Source organism: Taudactylus pleione, unplaced genomic scaffold (genome assembly GCF_031769625.1).
Source record: "Taudactylus pleione unplaced genomic scaffold, aTauple2 ptg000887l, whole genome shotgun sequence".
In the NCBI taxonomy this organism is placed as follows: Eukaryota; Metazoa; Chordata; class Amphibia; order Anura; family Myobatrachidae; genus Taudactylus; species Taudactylus pleione.
The window spans coordinates 268,956-290,489 of NW_028285288.1; the positions used below are offsets into that span (position 1 = coordinate 268,956).

At 46.0% G+C, this 21,534-nt stretch overlaps 1 protein-coding gene across 1 annotated transcript; it reads right to left on the reverse strand.

Moving 5' to 3' along the window:
- Nucleotides 1-1,478: 1,478 nt before the first annotated feature.
- On the reverse strand, nucleotides 1,479-21,392 carry APIP (APAF1 interacting protein). Its single transcript, XM_088459023.1, has 7 exons — nucleotides 21,194-21,392; nucleotides 20,994-21,094; nucleotides 17,900-17,948; nucleotides 11,101-11,218; nucleotides 9,494-9,629; nucleotides 8,966-9,133; nucleotides 1,479-4,220 (listed from the first exon to the last, which is right to left on the reverse strand). Exons 1-7 carry the CDS (start codon nucleotides 21,239-21,241, stop codon nucleotides 4,121-4,123), a joined length of 720 nt encoding a protein of 239 aa, XP_088315149.1. The 5' UTR covers nucleotides 21,242-21,392; the 3' UTR covers nucleotides 1,479-4,120.
- Nucleotides 21,393-21,534: the final 142 nt, after the last annotated feature.

The window sequence follows — 21,534 nt, forward strand, 5'->3', positions numbered from 1 at the left end:
TCTCCCGGTGCGCCAGGTCCCTAGAGACTCTGCTGAGCGACTTTTTCATTAAGTGTGCGTCTTACTCACATAATTATCACATCTGGCACACTGTGAGCGACTTTCTGCTATGTGTGTCTTACTCACATAATTATCACATCTGGCACACTGTGAGCGACTTTCTGCTATGTGCATCTTACTCACATAATTATCACATCTGGCACACTGTGAGCGACTTTCTGCTATGTGCGTCTTAGTCACATAATTAACACATCTGCCACACTGTGAGCGACTTTCTGCTGTGTGCTTCTTACTCACATAATTATCACATCTGGCACACTGTGAGCGAGTTTCTGCTGTGTGCTTCTTACTCACATAATTATCACATCTGGCACACTGTGAGCGACTTTCTGCTGTGTGTGTCTTACTCACATAATTATCACATCTGGCACACTGTGAGCGACTTTCTGCTGTGTGTGTCTTACTCACATAATTATCACATCTGGCACACTGTGAGCGACTTTCTGCTGTGTGTGTCTTACTCACATAATTATCACATCTGGCACACTGGGACCGACTTTCTGCTATGTGCATCTTACTCACATAATTAACATCTGCCACACTGTGAGCAACTTTCTGCTATGTGCTTCTTACTCACATAATTATCACATCTGGCACACTGAGCGACTTTCTGCTATGTGCATCTTACTCACATAATTATCACATCTGCCACACTGTGAGCGACTTTCTGCTGTGTGCTTCTTACTCACATAATTATCACATCTGGCACATTGTGAGCGACTTTCTGCTGTGTGCATCTTACTCACATAATTATCACATCTGGCACACTGAGCGACTTTCTGCTGTGTGCGTCTTACTCACATAATTATCACATCTGGCACACTGTGAGCGACTTTATGCTATGTGCATCTTACTCACATAATTATTACATCTGGCACACTGTGAGCGACTTTCTGCTATGTGTGTCTTACTCACATAATTATCACATCTGCCACACTGAGCGATTTTCTGCTATGTGCGTCTTACTCACATAATTATCACATCTGGCACACTGTGAGCGACTTTCTGCTATGTGCATCTTATTCACATAATTAACACATCTGGCACACTGGGAGCGACTTTCTGCATCTTACTCACATAATTATCACATCTGGCACACTGGGAGCGACTTTCTGCATCTTACTCACATAATTATCACATCTGGCACACTGTGAGCGACTTTCTGCTGTGTCTGCAATGCGATTAAGACACAAAATGTAAAGAGAAACACAGTACGCTACTCCTCTGGGAGCGTCTGCGTCACGCTGGCATCTCGCGCTGTATGCCGTTCGGACAAACAGTAAGCGAGGACACATCTGTAAGCACAGAGGTGGCACTAATTCTGAAGCAAGTTTGGGTTTAAATGATTTGTAACTTTCAGGTTTACATGCCATGCAATATGACGCTGCTCTGAGGCACAGGGAAGAGAATAATGCCTGTTACTATAACATCACAAATGGTTTATTAAACTGTGGACGCACAGTTCAGGTCATAGGTTTATCATACAAATCGTCATGCACATAAACCACTTACATGTCAGTCTGCTAAACAGTGCAAACACCAGTGACCAGCCTGGAGAATAATCTGGGGGAGCTATGTACTCAGACCCAGCGCTGAAGCGTCCTAGAAGTTCTAATCTATTTTCACTTTTATATTATGTTGTGCTTCAGGTCACTCCCTGGTGTGGAAAAGCGGACACCTCGGCTGGTGGTAAATGCTCCGTTCTCTGTAATCATTATAGAAGTTTTAAGAAATCATAGGTCATGCTGGACTCGGAGTCATTGCACCTTTACTAGCATAATCCCAATGCAGAAATATCAAAACCTTATTTTCACAGCATTTTTGCACATGGACAATTACATGGAACTAAAGAGGCTTTATATACTGTACACACCGGATGGCGCATCATGAATACCAACAATGTATTAGAAAGATACTAGACGTCACTGAGGAGTTCCCTAATCACATAAATGTACAAAGATGACAATGGAACATCACTGGGACTTGCATTATTTACAGAAGGGTGTGCATTATACCTTCCCATATATAAGTTATATCACCGATGACATCAGTGCTCACTGGCCCTGATTCAGACCCGGACGCTGCTCGCTAAGCTGTGGGTGACCACCCAAAGCTTTTCCGAGCGGCCAGGTGATGGTCGCGATGGTCTTGACCATCGCGCTTGCGACAAGACCCTTGTGGTAGGGTCTCGTCTGCCGCAAGCCCCAGTGAGCTTCCGGCTCTAATAGAACCGGAAGCTCACCACTGACATCACTTCGGGAACGCCTCCGTTTGCACAGCCACCCCCCCTCCTGGCCTACAAAACGGGGCGAGCTGTCAATCAATATCGATAGCCGCCCCGTCTTGTAGTGAGGCCAGGAGCGTCGGAGTTACCGTCGCTCGCTGGGGCTCACGCATGCGCACGCCGGAGCCGGCTCCGGCGTGCGCATGCACAGAGTGTGGACCATCGACCCGCTTGCAAGCGCTGTGCGCTCGCGAGCGGATCAGAATCAGGCCCACTGATCACATGCACACATTATCTCCTGTAGATAACGCACACACATTATAGAGTCTTATTGCTGTAATGGTTAGTACCTGCCACCCTGTACAGTTATACCCCTTTTATACCAAAGTCCCGGGTTTGACCCGGATCAGACCCCTTTCCCACTGTGGCACCAACCCGGGTTATGCCCATGTCGGCATCGTTCACATCGGACCCTGGTTTGCAGTGACCTGGGTCTTCTGGCGTTGCAGTGGAATCGTGGAGATGATGTAATCTCCAAGCGCCACTGAAGCCAGCCAATCAGCCAGCATGCGATGCGACCCGGGTCAGGGTGACACGGCAACGACCTGTGCCCACCCTGCAAGCTAGCCGTGTCAGAACCCCAGGTGGATCCGTTTACACTGACAAAAATCCCGGGTTGATGCGCGTTCAAGTGCAAAAATTCCGAGATTTTAAGGTCGGGGTAAAAGGAATATTAATTATATACAATGCATCATGACTGTGACCGTCTTCTATGGTTACCAGCCACTTATGATTTTATCAGAGCGTTGCCTTTGGATATGACCAAATGATTTCTTGGGATACAATTGTATCCACTGCAGTTTCATAATCCAAACAAACAAAAGAACTCTGCAGGATTATATAAATATATGGCTGAAAAGCACAGAAGGAAACAAAAAGCTGAAGTTTAGTAAAAGCTGTAAGAAGTCCTGTTGATGTAAATAAGTTAAAGTCAACCAACAGTTGCTGCTACCCCCTTGAATTGCCGTATTAAAATTCTTCGTAAGAGATGAGAAGCCCCCATTGATTGAGGTAGGTTATTTTATTAAAACCTGGGGGCTGGATAAACTCATTCTGCTATATTATTACCTTTCTCCATCAACAACAGCTTTTAAGAAAACCAAACTCATAGGGAGGGATGCATAACGCATCGCATTCGGCTACTCATTTTAACGCATGCCGGTGTTAATTACGCCAGTATGCATGAAGGACAGCTCTCCTGGTAAGAGTGGTCCTTTGCGGGACTTCTGGGTCCTTTGGCAGAAGTACGCGCGCCACTGGGGGTGCCCTCCCAGTGGGTCAGCCGTGAATAAAATCCCATAGGCTTCTATTGGGCAACGTCATCGGAAGATGGCGTTACCCACCGCATCATGCATATGAAAAATGCAGTCGATCCCCCGGAAAACAGCATTTTCGGGGGTTTGACCGCATTTTTGATGTTAGTGCATCCCGCCAATAGCATTACAGTATGATGTCGCTTTTCCAGACAACCAATAGTAACAGACACTTAATTACTTCAAAGTTTATAAAAAAAAAAAAAAAAAAAAAAAACTTACAAAAACTGACCGTCCAGATTTCCGGAGACAAGACCAGTAACACTGATACTTCTCACTAATAAATGGGACGAGCGCTCCCACGTATGGATACGTGGACACTACAGTTAAAATCAGTGGCATCACAGTGAGACATGAATGGTGAGAATGTGCTGAACACGCCACACGATTATGGTAAATGTCTCAGGTTTGCTAAAGTTCTATTGGTTTCTGTGCTGCAAATGTTTTATCCATCCCGGAAGGATTAAACGATTCCCTTTTCCTCAGTGGGAAGAGATGATGGGTCCAGTCCGAGCTGCTTCATCTGCACTGCCATGTCAAAGAGGTAATCGTAACACTCGCACCTGAGGAGACCGGAGAGAGTCATTATAACAAGGAGTCACGAGAGTCATTATCACAAGGCGATAGGAGAGAGTCATTATAACAAGGAGTCACGAGAGTCATTATAACAAGAAGATAGGAGAGAGTCATTATAACAAGGCAATAGGAGAGTCATTATAACAAGGCAATAGGAGAGAGTCATTATCACAAGGCGATAGGAGAGAGTCATTATAACAAGGCGATAGGAGAGAGTCATTATAACAAGGCGATAGGAGAGAGTCATTATAACAAGGCGATAGGAGAGAGTCATTATAACAAGGCGATAGGAGAGAGTCATTATAACAAGGCGATAGGAGAGAGTCATTATAACAAGGAGATAGGAGAGCGTCATTATAACAAGGAGTCACGAGAGTCATTATCACAAGGCAATAGGAGAGAGTCATTATAACAAGGAGATAGGAGAGAGTCATTATAACAAGGAGTCACGAGAGTCATTATCACAAGGCGATAGGAGAGAGTTATTATAACAAGGCGATAGGAGAGAGTCATTATCACAAGGCGATAGGAGTCATTATCACAAGGCGATAGGAGTCATTATCACAAGGCGATAGGAGAGAGTCATTATAACAAGGAGATAGGAGAGAGTCATTATAACAAGGCGATAGGAGAGAGTCATTATAACAAGGCGATAGGAGAGAGTCATTATAACAAGGCGATAGGAGAGAGTCATTATAACAAGGAGATAGGAGAGAGTCATTATAACAAGGAGTCACGAGAGTCATTATCACAAGGCAATAGGAGAGAGTCATTATAACAAGGAGATAGGAGAGAGTCATTATAACAAGGAGTCACGAGAGTCATTATCACAAGGCGATAGGAGAGAGTCATTATAACAAGGCGATAGGAGAGAGTCATTATCACAAGGCGATAGGAGTCATTATCACAAGGCGATAGGAGAGAGTCATTATAACAAGGAGATAGGAGAGAGTCATTATAACAAGGCGATAGGAGAGAGTCATAACAAGGCGATAGGAGAGAGTCATTATAACAAGGTGATAGGAGAGAGTCATTATAACAAGGCGATAGGAGAGAGTCATTATAACAAGGAGATAGGAGAGAGTCATTATAACAAGGAGTCACGAGAGTCATTATCACAAGGCAATAGGAGAGAGTCATTATAACAAGGAGATAGGAGAGAGTCATTATAACAAGGAGTCACGAGAGTCATTATCACAAGGCGATAGGAGAGAGTCATTATAACAAGGCGATAGGAGAGAGTCATTATCACAAGGCGATAGGAGAGAGTCATTATAACAAGGCGATAGGAGAGAGTCATTATAACAAGGCGATAGGAGAGAGTCATTATAACAAGGCGATAGGAGAGAGTCATTATAACAAGGCGATAGGAGAGAGTCATTATAACAAGGCGATAGGAGAGAGTCATTATAACAAGGCGATAGGAGAGAGTCATTATAACAAGGCGATAGGAGAGAGTCATTATAACAAGGCGATAGGAGAGAGTCATTATAACAAGGCGATAGGAGAGAGTCATTATCACAAGGCGATAGGAGAGAGTCATTATCACAAGGCGATAGGAGAGAGTCATTATAACAAGGAGATAGGAGAGAGTCATTATAACAAGAAGATAGGAGAGAGTCATTATAACAAGAAGATAGGAGAGAGTCATTATAACAAGGCGATAGGAGAGAGTCATTATTACAAGGCGATAGGAGAGAGTCATTATAACAAGGCGATAGGAGAGAGTCATTATAACAAGGCGATAGGAGAGAGTCATTATAACAAGGCGATAGGAGAGAGTCATTATAACAAGGCGATAGGAGAGAGTCATTATAACAAGGCGATAGGAGAGAGTCATTATAACAAGGCGATAGGATAGGAGAGAGTCATTATAACAAGGCGATAGGATAGGAGAGAGTCATTGGGCCTTGGTTCAGAGGGGCTGCATATCCAGGCATTCCCCACTTCTACTGCTGTTATCACCAAGCCCCCAGGGAGTCTACATTGTTATGTTTCCCAAATGAAGAGTTCAATTGTTTGCAATGAACAATTTAAGATATTAGATACAAAAAAAAGGCACTTGTCAGTTACACCAGTGAATCAGCTATATAACAGGCTGCCCCAATACTCACAAAAGCAGCGCTGCTTCCTAGTGACACAACAAACTACATTATCAGGAATAAGCAAACGCAGGGGGGGTTTCCGTCTGCCTGGAAATCCCCCTCCCCAGCACATACATGACCACAGTAGAAATAGTAATATAATAACATTTTACTAGTGCTGCATGTTTATTCTCAGTATCACAAATGAAATAATTAGCATCACGTGTGTCTTTTAACGTGTATCAGACAGTAATAAATTACCTGTGCACCAACTAGGAGATCTGGAAAACATGCACCATGCACCCATGCCCTGGAATGGTGCCCACATCTAGGATAAATACGTTCAGCTCAGGCAAGATGGCCATACTGCCGCATCTAATGGCTTACTGTGATCTCTGGTCCCGTGTATGCCGGAATTATTACACACAATACACTTTGTATGACGCTTATTAAAACTGGTTGAGTACTAATTATGCCCTCTTCATGGACTGGCCACACTCACTCTAAAATCAAGCATTTGGAAACCCCCCTCTAGAAATCCTGCGTTTGCCACTGATCAGGAGTACTGGGACGGCCACTTTGAACTATAATGATGTCACTGGCAACCAGAGGAGTAGCGTGGAACCATGGCGCCAGGAGAAAGTGCATGTCATAGCACCCCCCACTGTAACTGAACTGTGCAAGTGGGGTATGGCCAGTCAGTGGGGGAATACTTAGGTGAAGAGAAAAACAGCAAACAGTGGCAGTATCGCGCTGGGCATTGAGGTCCCATTGGGGGAATGGAAAGCTTCGGTGATGCACTATCTGACATTAAGGGGAAGCTCCTTTGGCAGTGCTTTATTTCTGTATAGCACCTAGGATCTGACTTCTATCTCCATTGAATCATTGTTATTAGTCAATAGAGGAGATTGTATTATTCTGATCATTTAACTTAAAGTGACAGAATGCATGTGCTAGAGTGAGATATCACAGGGTGCACAGATTATTACTGCCCCAAGCAGCTGTCACTGGAGTGGGGACACCTATGGGAAGCTCCCTTCTCAGCTATGCTCCTACTTCGCATATATACATTGCACCTATATTAATGTGAGTACTAATAATCATGTCCTGTCTACCACCAGTATTATAATTCTAAGTCTCCTAATATTTTTTAAAAGACCTTTCAAATAACACTGCGTGGTCATGCCTGGGAACACCTCCATTACTTTATATAGCAAAGCAGTGACTCTTTTTAATCTCATACCTTATAATTGAAGTTTAGGAAATTACCTCAGATGTGTAACTATTAAGTCCATTGAAGCACAATGAATGAATGAGGAGAGAAGGAGGGAGGGGATCAAAGAGGAGAGGGGAGGTGACAGAAGCCAATAAGAAAGGAGAGGGGAGGGGCAAAGTGTCGATCAGAGAGGGGAGGTGACAGAAGCCAATAAGAAAGGAGAGGGGAGGGACAAAGAGCCGATCACAGGGTAGAGAGGGGAGAAGTGAATATAATCAATCTGACAGGAAAGGGGAGGTGACTGAAGATGATCACAGAGGAGGGAGGGCCGGAGGGGAGGTGACAGAAGATGATCACAGAGGAGGGAGGGCCGGAGGGGAGGTGACAGAAGATGATCACGGAGGAGGGAGGGCCGGAGGGGAGGTGACAGAAGATGATCACAGAGGAGGGGGGCCGAAGGGGAGGTGACAGAAGATGATCACAGAGAGGGAGGGCCGGAGGGGAGGTGACAGAAGATGATCACAGTGGAGGGAGGGCCGGAGGGGAGGTGACAGAAGATGATCACAGTGGAGAGAGGGCCGGAGGGGAGGTGACAGAAGATGATCACAGAGAGGGAGGGCCGGAGGGGAGGTGACAGAAGATGATCACAGAGGAGGGAGGGCCGGAGGGGAGGTGACAGAAGATGATCACAGTGGAGGGGGGGCCGGAGGGGAGGTGACAGAAGATGATCACAGTGGAGAGAGGGCCGGAGGGGAGGTGACAGAAGATGATCACAGAGAGGGAGGGCCGGAGGGGAGGTGACAGAAGATGATCACAGAGGAGGGAGGGCCGGAGGGGAGGTGACAGAAGATGATCACAGAGGAGGGGAGGTGACAGAAGATGATCACAGAGGAGGGGAGGCTGGAGGGGAGGTGACAGAAGATGATCACAGAGGAGGGGAGGCTGGAGGGGAGGTAATCTGAGCAGCTTGAGGGAGCATGAAATGTAGAAGCGGATCTCAGATCCGTAACTTCATTAGGATATAGAGCAAACAAACCGAGATATAACTAACAGGCGGCCGTCATACTGTGCAGCGCCCCATGAATTCTGGAACCCTGGATGTCTCCCTCTGTCCGTTTTGGCGCCCGGAGCTCGTGCTCCACTGGAACCACCCTGGCTACACCCCTGCTGGCATTTAGTGAACGGACAGGCTGCATTCTCAGATATATCATATCCGCTCAGGAAATTTCGGCCTCTAATTTCAGGCGGCAGCAGGGGTCCGTTATGGGAGAACTATCATTTGTTTAAAACCTTTGTCTTTTAATATCTTCTAATAGGCAGTTTACAGGGAATTAGGCATCAGCAGGATGTCCCTTACAAACATGGTCACCGAGACAACTTTATTTGTTGCTGGTAAATTTTTTTACCACAAAAAAACCATAAACTAACGTACATAGTCTTTGCTTTCTCCCACGTGTCTCCCCAGACGTAGACCCCGTGGCGACGGACCAGCACCGCGCAGGAGTCCGGATACTCTGTCATTGCCCTCGCCATAGAATCTTTCAGGTCTTTTTCCTCAGGGGTATTTTCTACAATGGGGACCACCAACATGTCATCGTATCTGCCAAAAGAGGTAAGACATACACGTTACTAATAAATAAGGTCTGGCAACCTACATATACTTAGGGGGCGATTCAATTGTTAGCGCGGCGGCATTTCTGCTTACCCCCTCCTGAGGTGGTGAGCAGAAATGTGAGCTAAATCCTGGTTTTGGGCGCTCTAACCAGAACTGTAGACGTGTCTAGATCGCTTTATGTGGCCAACCCCGGTCTAATCGGGCTCAACAAGCGCGATAATTACTGACTGCCCAAAAGCAATTTAATAGCAACATTGGACGCCTATAATATTGCCTTAAAAAACAACTGAATCACCCCCCCCCCTTTAGTACACATGAACAGGAAATTATCGGAGGGGGGGTTACCTGTAATATCCCCCAGTACTGCACTTCTTAATTCCTTTGATCATCTCTTGGTGTGTGATCCGGAACTCCTTCCCCGGGAAGAGCAGCGTGACCAGAACGGCGGATTTGGAGTGAGTGTGAATCACAGAACCCGCTCCTGGAAATACAGCGATAGGGTAACTAGAACACACACACTATGGAGACAATCAGATTCAGATGACAACTCCAGCTAACGTGGCAAAAAATGTACATGTGACTATTGATTACAATGCTTTATGGTATTAACAAGATCTCTGGGGGGTATACAATCGGGAAGCCGGCTGCCTTAATACCGCAGCTGGCTTCCCGACTGTCATATCCCGGCGAGGGTGAAATGCCGGGCGTCTATATCTAGACGCCTGCCATTTTCCCAACGCCGGACGCCGCGGGTGGACAGCTGCGGGCTAGGTTTAGGGCACCCGGGGGGGATTTAGGGTTAGGCACCCCCCCGGAAGGGTTAGGGTTAGGCTAGGGGGAGGGAGGGTTAAGGTTAGGCACCTCCGGGGGACGACTTACGGTTAGGCACCCCCCCCCCCGGGGGACTTAGGTTTAGGCAGCGGGGAAGGGGGGGGGTTAGTTAGGCACAGGGGGGGAGGTTAGGGATAGGCACCCCTAAGGAGGGTTAGAGTTAGGGGGGTTAGGTTAGTAGATACTTACCGTAGGACGATCAGGATTTCCAGCGCTGTTGGGCTTCCGCTGCCGGGCTCTGCTGGTTTGTCGGGCTGCCGCTGCTGGGATTCGAACTCCCGGCCATGGGGCAGCCGGGATATCATACCGATTCCCTCTGGGGGGGGCTACCGAAGGCATTCCGCAGCGCTATAATAACAGGCCCACCCCTTTCTGACACTGTCAATCACAAGTCTTGTGTTGCTAAGGGGGAAAGCCGTAACCAGAGAGGGCTGTTGTTATAAGTTAGGAGGTTGGCTCAAAATCTAAGAACTGTAAACATTAGCAGTTACTTGCCATTAAGTTATACTTTTGGTTTAAAGGCCAGGAGTGCTGCATTTAAAATGAGATTAAAGAGGTGTTTGGGTGACCCCAGCTACAAAGGAATATTTATATTTAAAGCAGCAATTGCATTAAAAAAACTTGTCACCTTTACCCCGGGGGTGGCTACGGCTCCGATATCTTTCCTCTGCCCTCAGCTCGCAGGCGATTATTACATTTGGGCCAGTGAGTGGATACAGGAAGGAACGGGTGTATTTTTCTGTATTATCCCAAAGAGTAGTAATAGACTCTTTCCGAATGGCAAGAACGCCTGATCGATCTGCCTTCTGCTAATCTGTATAAAATACTGCTCTCTCTCTAAAGAAAAGTGACTTGCAAAGGAGACGGATGTAAGTAATAATCCATGTAAGCAGTAATAATTACTTATACAGAAATTATACAGAAATTCAGCTAAACAATCAATTAGAGCATACTAACTATACTATGTATTGTAACAGACTAGGCTACTGGCAAATATATTGATTTGAAGTCTTCTGTATTGTACAGTGATACAGGAGACGCCAACTGCTGAAACAGGAGATTGTACATGGACGGTAAGGAACACAACAGCGATATAACGAGGCTGCGGGCAGGCGCGGTACCTCTCATGGTGTAGGCATTCATAAACAAAGGGGTGCACTGGCTCTTTTTCAGATTCTTATAAGGTGGGGGGCAGCTGATGTCTCTCTCGTCAATATCGCAGATGAACAGATCGTCTGGCTGCAGGAACACAAAAGCATTTAGAATTGCAATATGACGGCTTTCGCTCATTGATATGTACAGAGGTGCAGCAGGAGAAAGGACAAAGAAAGTATGGGATTTAAAGTCTGTACGGTGCTATTACATGGTGAGGTGTGCTTATACAGCGTGACGCGGGGCGCGCTTATGCGGCGTGACGTGGGGCGCGCTTATGCGGCGTGACGCGGGGCGCGCTTATGCGGCGTGGCGCGCTTATGTGGCGGGACGCGGGGCGCGCTTATGCGGCGGGGCGCGCTTGTGCGTGGTGCGGGGCGCCCTCGTGCAGCGTGACGCGGGGCGCCCTCGTGCAGCGTGACGCGGGGCGCCCTCGTGCAGCGTGACGCGGGGCGCCCTCGTGCAGCGTGACGCGGGGCGCCCTCGTGCAGCGTGACGCGGGGCGCCCTCGTGCAGCGTGACGCGGGGCGCCCTCGTGCAGCGTGACGCGGGGCGCCCTCGTGCAGCGTGACGCGGGGCACGCTCGTGACGCGGGGCGCGCTCGTGACGCGGGGCGCGCTCATGCAGCGTGACGCGGGGCGCGCTCATGCAGCGTGACGCGTTAACAATCTGTGGATAACGGTATTAGCACAAACTGATCGATGACTCTATATGACAGAAATCAGTCTACATGCCGTAATGATACACTGCGCCCTGCTCCTTAGGAGTCAGCTATAAATATGATAAAATAAAATAGAATCATTAAGCGCACTCCCTTTCTGTTAGAGCTCTTATGCTATGTACATGATCAACAAGTCGTGATAATAAAAAGTCTTAAAGAAAAAGACGAAAAACAGTTCCCCCCAGGGTGTGTAAGTCCTTCCTTTCCAATGAAGATCCAAGAAGATAAAACCTTGAATTTTCTGTATGCAGCGGACACTCCTTATGCTCTCATAAAACATAGGGCCTGATTCAGAGCTGGACGCTATTTGCACTCGCTCGTTCAGGAAAAAGGGGTGGCTATTCAAATGAACTGTTCGCTCTTTGCGGTCTGTTCACGCCTCTAGGTCTGAACGAGCGAACAAAACATGCGATCGTTTTTTGGAAAACTATGCCCCCTGGCCACTCGCATCCTACGTCATGTCCGCTATTTATTAGATTAATCGAGTACATCGACAAGGGTATGAACTGCTCGCTATTCTTGTGGTTGGTTTTTGCTACCACAATTTTGCGAGCAGTTCTGACTATAAAATAACCCAGTGACGTGGTAAATGACGCTGCTGTATTAATTATGCACACCCTTAAAACGCCCGTTTTGACCTTTAAGCACGCCTGCGTACTGAATTCCACTCCCCGTTTTCAAGCACCTTCCCCTGTTACCACCCACATACGCCTCCTCCTGTCACTCAAAATAGCAGGCATTTGCTATTTAGCGAACAAACGATTTTCGGCCTCACTGACTGGTTCGCGCATGTGTATTACCATCCGTACGCATGCGCAGTTGTGCAAACATCGCTCGGAACAAACGAGCGGCCGCTTACGAGTGGCTCTGAATCAGGCCCATAGATCCATATGTAAAAGTAAGTGGATAAATTAAAGGGTACAATAGTGAAGTACAGAAATTTAATGACATTAATAAAATCCACAATAACAGGGATATATCAATAAAAATGAAATAACAATTCCACCATGAATCACCATGTATGTGCAAGAATCCACCATTAATAAGTTAATCGATGCGTACCAGAAGGAATGGGTGTAGTAGTATACACCTAAACTCAGTTGTCCAAAACATTCCGGGACCAGAAATGCCTGCAGCTGAACTGGAGCCAGGTGAGTTCCTCTAACATCCCAAACACCAACTGGAGCCTTGTACTTGTAACAGCTGCAGGTATTTCTGGTTCCGGAAAATTGTGGACAACTGAAACGCGAGTATAGGTGTATACTACTACACCCATTCCTTCTGGAACGCCTCGATTAACTTATTATTGGTGGATTCTTGCACATACATGGTGATCCATGGTGGAATTGTTATTTAATTTTTATTGATATATCCCTGTTATTGTGGATTTTATCAGTGTCATTAAATTACTGTACATCACTATTGTGGCTTCCATTTTCTCCCCTTGCTTTTACATATGGATCTATGGGCCTGATTCAGAGCCGGACGCAATTAGCGCTCGCTCGTCCTGAAAATAGGGGTGGCTATTCAAATGAACCGTTCGCTGTTTGCGGTCTGTTGACGCCTCTAGGTCTGAACGAGCGTACAAAACTTGCGGTCGTTTTTTGGGAAACTACGCCCCCTGGCCACTCGCATCCTACGTCATGTCCGCTATTTATTAGATTAATCGAGTACATCGAACAGGGTATGAGCTGCTCGCTATTCTTGTGGTCGGTTTTTGCTACCACAATCTTGCGAGCAGTTCTGGCTTAAAAAAAACCCAGTGACGTGGTCAATGACGCTGCTGTTTTAATTATGCACACCCATAAAATGCCCGTTTAGACCTTTAAGCACGCCTGCGTTCTGATCTCCACTCCCCGTTTTCAAGCACCTTCCCCTGTTACCACCCACATACGCCTACTCCTGTCACTCAAATTATCAGGCATTCGCTATTTTGCGAGCACATGAATTTCGACCGCACTGACTGGTTCGCGCATGCGTATAATGATCCGTACGCATGCGCAGTTGGCCAAACATCGCTCGTAGCGAACGAGCTGCCGCTTACGAGTGGCTCTGAATCAGGCCCTATGTTTTATGGGAGCATAAGGAGTGTCCACTGCATACAGAAAATTCAAGGTTTTATCTTCTTGGATCTTCATTGGAAAGGAAAGACTTAAGGCCCCCATACACGGCACGATATAGGTGCTATATATCATGCCGTGTATGGGCACAATATCGTACCTGATATCGTGCTGCGTGCTCCTACATCCCCAGGTCTTCCTGCATGTTCATCTGATCTGGGATGCGATGTACGATCCCACTCAGATGGAGGAGGGGGGAGCCGGATCAGGGGCAGGCGCCCTGTACGCTGCATCGCACCGTGTATGGGCACCTTTACACACCCTGGGGGTGAACTGTTTTTCGTCTATTTTTCTTCACGACTTTTTATTATTACCACTTGTTGAATATGTACATAGCATAAGAGCTCTGACAGAAAGGGAGTGCGCTGAATGATTCTGTTTTATTTTATTATATTTGTTGGGGGCGTATCTAGGGACCACCTCTCTTCATTATACAGCAGCAACCCAGCGAAGTGCAGGCTTCTTAACTTCTGTATATATGTCAGCTGTAATAACCCTGTGGGCTGGATTCGGGGTAGTACTCAACCCCAATGATTTGCGCACTGCCCTGATGTTGGAAGATCTGCGCAGGGTCTCACTGTACCCCCAAAGCCACATATGCAGGTGTTGTATAATAGATAGACAATGTTTAGATCGACAGTCAATAGGTTAACACCAGATGGTCAATAGCCGATAGGTCAACATGGACAAAAGGTCGACAGTGCAGAAGGTCAATAGGGTTAAAAAGTTGACACTTTTTTTTTTTTTTTATTTAACCATAAACCTAACCCTCACCCAAGTGCCTAGCCCTAACCGTCCCCTCTGGGAGCCTAACCCAAGTGCCTAGCCCTAACTGTCCCCTCCGGGAGCCTAACCCTAACCCTCACCCAAGTGCCTAGCCCTAACCGTCCCCTCTGGGAGCCTAACCCAAGTGCCTAGCCCTAACTGTCCCCTCCGGGAGCCTAACCCTAACCCTCACCCAAGTGCCTAGCCCTAACTGTCCCCTCCGGGAGCCTAACCCTAACCCTCCCCCAAGTGCCTAACCCTCACCCAAGTGCCTAATCCTAATTGTCCCCATTGGGAGCCTAACTCTAACCCTCACCCAAGTGCCTAACCCTATCCCAAGTGCCTAACCCTAATTGTCCCCTCTGGGAGCCTAACCCTAAATCAAGTGCCTAACCCTAATCCAAGTGCCTAACCCTAACTGTCCCCTCCGGGAGCCTAACCCTAACCATCCCCCAAATGCCTAACCCTAACCACCCCGTCTAGGAGCCTAACCCAAGTGCCTAACCCTAGCTATCCCCTCCGGGAGCCTAACCCTAACCATCCCCCAAATGCCTAACCCTAACCACCCCGTCTGGGAGCCTAACCCTAACCACCCCCCAAGTGCCTAACCCTAAACCAAGTGCCTAACTCTAACCATCCCCTCCGGGAGCCTAACCCTAACCATCCCCTCCGGGAGCCTAACCCTGGACATTTTTGTGTTGACCTTTTGATTATGTCAATCTTTTAACCCTGACGACCTTTTGACCATGTCAACCACCTAGTGTCGATCTATTTACTGTCGATATAAACAATGTCGATCTTCTGGATACAGTTTATGCCTCCGTTGGGGAGGTGTGGCCCCCGTCTTCTGGGAGTGCAGAGGCCAGGGCCTGCGTCTTCCGATGCGGACTTCCTTCATGGTGCTGGCTACGGCGTTGCGAGGAGCAATCTATGTAACATCAGGCTGATGGTCTCGCAAAAGCCCCGACGTTGTGTCTAAGGACCTGTGATGTGGTCAGGAGGCGTCTGTTTACACCAAACGCATATTAGTTGCACGGTACTGCAAAGCCGCTACCCTGCGCTTCCTTGCGGCTTTGCAATACCGTCCAGCTCTGAATCAGGCGCTATGTACACAAAATATATTTAGGGGCTGATTCTGAGAATGAGAGCAAAGCAAAAAGAGCAATTACCTTTGTACCTTGGCAAAACCATTGCAAACTGCATGTAGTGTAATTATAAACTGTGCAGAGAGAGTTCGATTTGTCCAAACTCAATTGTAAATCACAGTGTAAGAATAAAGCTGCCCAGCATTTGTGGGCTACATGCAACAGCAGCCGGTATTTACCCTGCATGTAAAATAAATAAAGATATTTGCACCCCTTGCATTGCAGCATGGTTTGTTCCAGACACTAAATTGCTGGCATTTGTTGCTTTGCTCCCAACTCAGAGCCAGCCCCTGTAGCTGTTACTGACTGTCCCTATATTGCTTAAACCGGGACATGCCTTAAAGTCAATCGCTGTCAAGGATTTTTCCTTTTCTGCACAGGCTGAGAGGACGTTAGATAATAATGTAAAGTATGTAAATAATCCGAACAGAAAGTGTCTACGTAAAGACCCATTGCTGGAAGCTGCAGGATCCAAGTGAACCTGTCACCATGTATTAACTTTTCCAAACTCATCAGCCTGTCACAAGCTACCTACAGTATACAGCACGCCTGATATATTTTTATCTGTCCTTTAATTTATGTGCCGGACATCAGATGCAAATATGAATGGAGACTGATTCTTCCCATTGCCATGAAAGATATCTATCTGCCTTCTATGGATTCTGAAAGTACTAGAACAGGATGAAAACAAAGTAATATAGAACCAAATGCAAAAAATACTCTGCCCTTCTTTTACAATGTCATGTATAAGGAAAGAGATCTTATACTGCATGTGAAAGTGGTAAATTTATATAAAGAGGTTTATAAAAATCTATTTAAGTCCCTCCTATTCACAATAATAACAGTACTTTGGCGAGGGACCCCCAATGCTAGCTGTGCTTACAAACGGCCGGGACCCCAGAGGTCTCCTCGCTTCTCTCTCCTCTCCGAAATACTCCATAAATTTGTATCTCTAAATCTTTAGAGGGCCAAAAGACCTATTACTGGGAAGAGATGGGATTTAGCGGTGCGGACTATGGCCCTCATTCAGAGCCGCTCGTTAGCGGCAGTACGCTCGTTCCGAGCGATGTTTGCACATCTGCGCATGCGTACGCTTTTTAGTACGCATGCGCGAACCAGTCAGTGCGGCCGAAAATCCTTTGTACGCTATATAGCGAGTGCCTGCTATTTTGAGTGACAGAATGAGGCGTATGTGGGTGGTAACAGGGGAAGGTGCTTGAAAATGGGGAGTGGAGATCCGAACGCAGGCGTGCTTAAAGGTCAAAACGGGCGTTTTATGGGTGTGTATATTTAAAACAGCAGCGTCATTGACCACGTCACTGGGTTATTTTATAGCCAGAACTGCACGCAAATTTGTGGTAGCAAACACCAACCACAAGAATAGCGAGCAGTTCATACGCTGGTCGATGTACTCGATTAATCTAATAAATAGCGGACATGACGTAGGATGCGTGCGGCCAGGGGGCGTTTTTAACAAATAAACGAGCGTATGTTTTGCTCGTTCGTTCAGACTTAGAGGTGTGAACACACTGCAATGTGCGTACGGATCATTTAAATAGCCACCCCTTGTTTTTAAACGAACGACCGCAAATAGCGTCCGGCTCTGAATGAGGGCCTATGAAAGTGGAAAACCCCATTAAATCAGCTTTGCAGTCTCAGCCTTACCTGTCTGTGAGCTTTAATGACAAGATCAAGAAGTCATAGATATTCACAAACATATGGCAGCAATCGGCAGCCGACAGTGAGAAACGCTGATAAAATGTCTGACACTCAAGGGCTGTTACCGTCCTTTACAACATTCCTTCGTCTTTTAATGCAGCCCTCAATTTTGGCATTAAAGATAATATTTTGGTCATTGACAGTCAGTAAGAAAAAGATCAACCAGAAAACGATTGCCCAATAATATGAAAACACCCCAAATATAGTCTGTAATCGACACTCTAATGGTCGATAAGGTAACTACCGTACATCCAGCTATCACACTGTTAGTGGGGAGATATCTAACCAGTATTCCTACCTGAATTCGTTCTTTCTGAACTCCAGACGGTGCTATGTAGATTTCATCCCTGCACACACAGAGATAAGGCGTAAGACAACAGTCAGCAAGCAGCACAGACGTATAGAGGATGATGAATGAGGAGTAATTAGAAACAACACGAGAGTCATATATAATAGTGAGACCACGGTTATAAGAATAGAATGAAGATTGGTTTCATTTATATTATGTTAGCAGATAATATTCTAAAAAAAAAAAAGGGATAAGAAACTCAGTAATATCTACTAAGGTCTTCAACGACAGGAACAAAAGTAGCGGTTTTCTTTAGAGTAATACAGCAGTAAAGTTAGGAATTACACCCAAGTTAACAATAACAAATCGTTTGATACATACAATGCAACATGTCACTGTATCATATGAATAGAAGTTTAAGTAATTCTGTAATCTTCTCTTATGGTGCATACACACGTCATGTCAGATATGTCAGATTTTTCTTCAGATCTGAACGATAACGATTTTAAAAATCGTTCATATCTGAAGGAAATTCTGACATATCTGACATGTTTGAACGATGAACGATGCGCGTTCCCGATGGTCAGATAATGATATCTAACATCTGATGTGTTTGCAGTCAGTTTTGGACGATTTCAGTCATTTTAATGCAGTCAAAAATCGTTCATAGGGCCTGATTCAGAGCCGGACGCTCTTTCAGAGCGCTCGCTCTGAATCAGGGCCCTCCTTCTCTTTTTTAGAGCGGCCTCCTGGCCGATCGCATAGCTGTGGGTGACCACCCACAGCTATAGCGAGCAGCCAAAAAGATGGTCGCGATGGTCAAGACCATCGGACTTGCGATGAGACCCTTGTGGTAGGGTCTCGTTGCCGCAAGCCCAGGAGTGCTTTTGGCTCTATCAGAGCCAAAAGCACTCCCACTGACATCACTTGTGCACTGCAGCTGTGTCGTCCAATCATGACTGATATGTACATGATCCTGGATTTATTTAATACAGTATTGCATGACATAACCCCAAATAGGCCGATATAAAAGGGGTTGTCCACATTGGAATATGTCCTACTAGCATAACTACTTGGGGGGGTTCATCGTTCTGGCATGTACAGGAGTTCCTGCGGTCATTAACAGCCACGTTGTTGGAATTATCCTGGAGGTGGGATATGTTTTGTGCACGCCCCCATACATACATACATACATAAAGAGTAGGTACACTCCACCCCTAACACATCTCTGAGGATGTCCCACTAAGGATGAAACGCACTGCACAACTGAACAACTCATAAAGCCGAGAGCCACCCTACATAGCTACCGTACTGATCTACAAGGCAATACCCAGCCACAGCACAGACAATCAGGAGACAGCCTGAAAGCACTGTACATTCCACGGCCGCCATCTTTAACAGGTAGCGTCCCAAGGCTCTAGAACGCCTATTGAAGTTACAAACACAAAAGCTTATATAAAAGAGTGCCCAAGCTGTAAACATGCTCTATTTAATATATTCATAAATAACAGCTTTGAGCCCCATCCCATAGACCAACTCACACCACATTAAACTTGCATCCCACCTTATCTCCCAAACAACATTAAGTTATTAGCATACTTTCTTACACTCGCTAGTAACCAGTGAATGTAAAGCTGGGTACACACGGTACGATCTGCACCACCAACGATATCGCTGAACGATTTCCCTTGGACTTTTCTGTAGTGCAGGACAAACGATATTGGGTGTACACACTGATAGATATCTATGATAGACATTAGGTGTACACACTGATATATATATATGATAGACATTAGGTGTACACACTTATATATATCTATGATAGACATTGGGTGTACACACTGATAGATATCTATGATAGACATTGGGTGTACACACTGATAGATATATATGATAGATATTGGGTGTACACACTGATAGATATATATGATAGACATTGGGTGTACACACTGATAGATATCTATGATAGACATTGGGTGTACACACTGATAGATATCTATGATAGACATCGGGTGTACACACTGATATATATATATATGATAGATATCTTTCAGTGAAGTCGTCCTGCCACATATCTGAACATGCAAATCGTGATGAAATCGTCCGTTTGCCTGCATGTACGGACAACCATAGAAATCATTATCGCCCATGCGGGAACGTGCATCATTGGTCGTTCGTTGGTCGTTTGCTGCATAAAAATGAATGATATGAAAGATTTATCGTTGAACGATATCATTATCATTCATATTATTCATAGATATATTGTATAGTGTGTACGCACCTTAACCGCCATTACTCTGCATTTAACACTATTTTCTTCCTGCAAACACACAGTTATCAGTGTACGATATATATCTCACCAACTGAGACACAAACCCAAGTAGATTCAAAATATTTCCTAAAAGATTAACCAATACTGTCTTCAAACCCCCATCGACTGGATGCGCCATGGCAGCATAAACCAACACTCACTAGGGTTCTCTGCCGAAACGCGTAAGGTCCACGGCCTGACGCACTTCTAGTCTTTCACAAGTTCTCCTCAAAAGGGGGCTATGGTATCTCTGGCACTGACGCAGGATGAACGGTCACGCCTGTGTGGCCTGCGCTTACTGTAGCACACTACCAGACCCTCCAATATGACCTGCTCCATTAGGTACAAAATGCTCTGCTCCTGGACTTCCTTCTTAATTATGATTGCAGCCACTGGTGCTGAAACACCTGTCTCATCTATTACCTAGTTCAACACAGGTGACTGCAATCATTAAATAGGTGGGAAGTCCAGGAGCAGAGCATTGTCTACCTGGTGGAAGGGATCATATTGGAGGGTAGGCTCTACAAATGTTACTAAAAATGAGTTATAATATTATGGGGTCTATTTACTAAGCAGTGTTAGGAGACAGAGTGAAAAGTGATAAGAAAGTGATAAGGTACCAGCCAATCAGCTCCCAACTGTCATCTCACAGGCTGTGTTTGAAAAATGACAGTTGGGAGCTGATTGGCTGGTACCTTATCACTTTTCACTCTGTCTCCTAACACTGCTTAGTAAATAGACCCCAAAGTCATTTAAATCCACCCCTTCATGGATTCACACAGGATAACTCACCCGCATTTAATGCTGACGCCGCCGCCGGTCCCCGTCACCCATCCTAAGTTATAAAACTGTCGGCATAGCTCCGGGATCAGGTTCCTTGGGTGTCCCTTGTCCTAGAAGAAAAAAAAGAGATGGGCGACAGCACAGAGACATTAGAATACAATATACTCATGAATGCAATGCAGGCTCCCCTGGGCTACAGATGTCACTACCTTGGCATTGTCAGTCTGGTTGCAGTTGTCACCATTGCAGTAATACATGTCTGAGGTGATTGTGCTGTATTGTGTGTGGGTGTGTAATACTGAGTGTATGCTGTGCTATATGATTGTATTGCTGTATGTTGTGCAGAATGGCAGCCACACAGCTGCTCTCCCGCAGAGGAGGAAGAGCCAGGGACTGGTAATGACAGGGAATAGCACAGCCAGCCCAGCAGCACATTGATGACATGAGGGGAAAAAATAAAACTCACAGACCATTGCTCTGCAAGCTGTCTCCACTTCACCGGCCATTTCTGTATTGGCTGTGTCCTTGACTTTCCATGGGAAACTGGTCT

Bases quoted from the DNA above. Each gene is read 5' to 3' on its own strand.
- APIP (XM_088459023.1), bottom strand. From the start codon at position 21,241: ATGTATTACTGCAATGGTGACAACTGCAACCAGACTGACAATGCCAAG. The intron at 11,219-17,899 runs GTAGGAATACTG...GTGTTCCTGCAG, and splicing joins TTCAGAAAGAACGAATTCAG to CCAGACGATCTGTTCATCTG. The intron at 4,221-8,965 runs GTACGTTAGTTT...CGGTCTCCTCAG, and splicing joins TGGGAGAAAGCAAAGACTAT to GTGCGAGTGTTACGATTACC.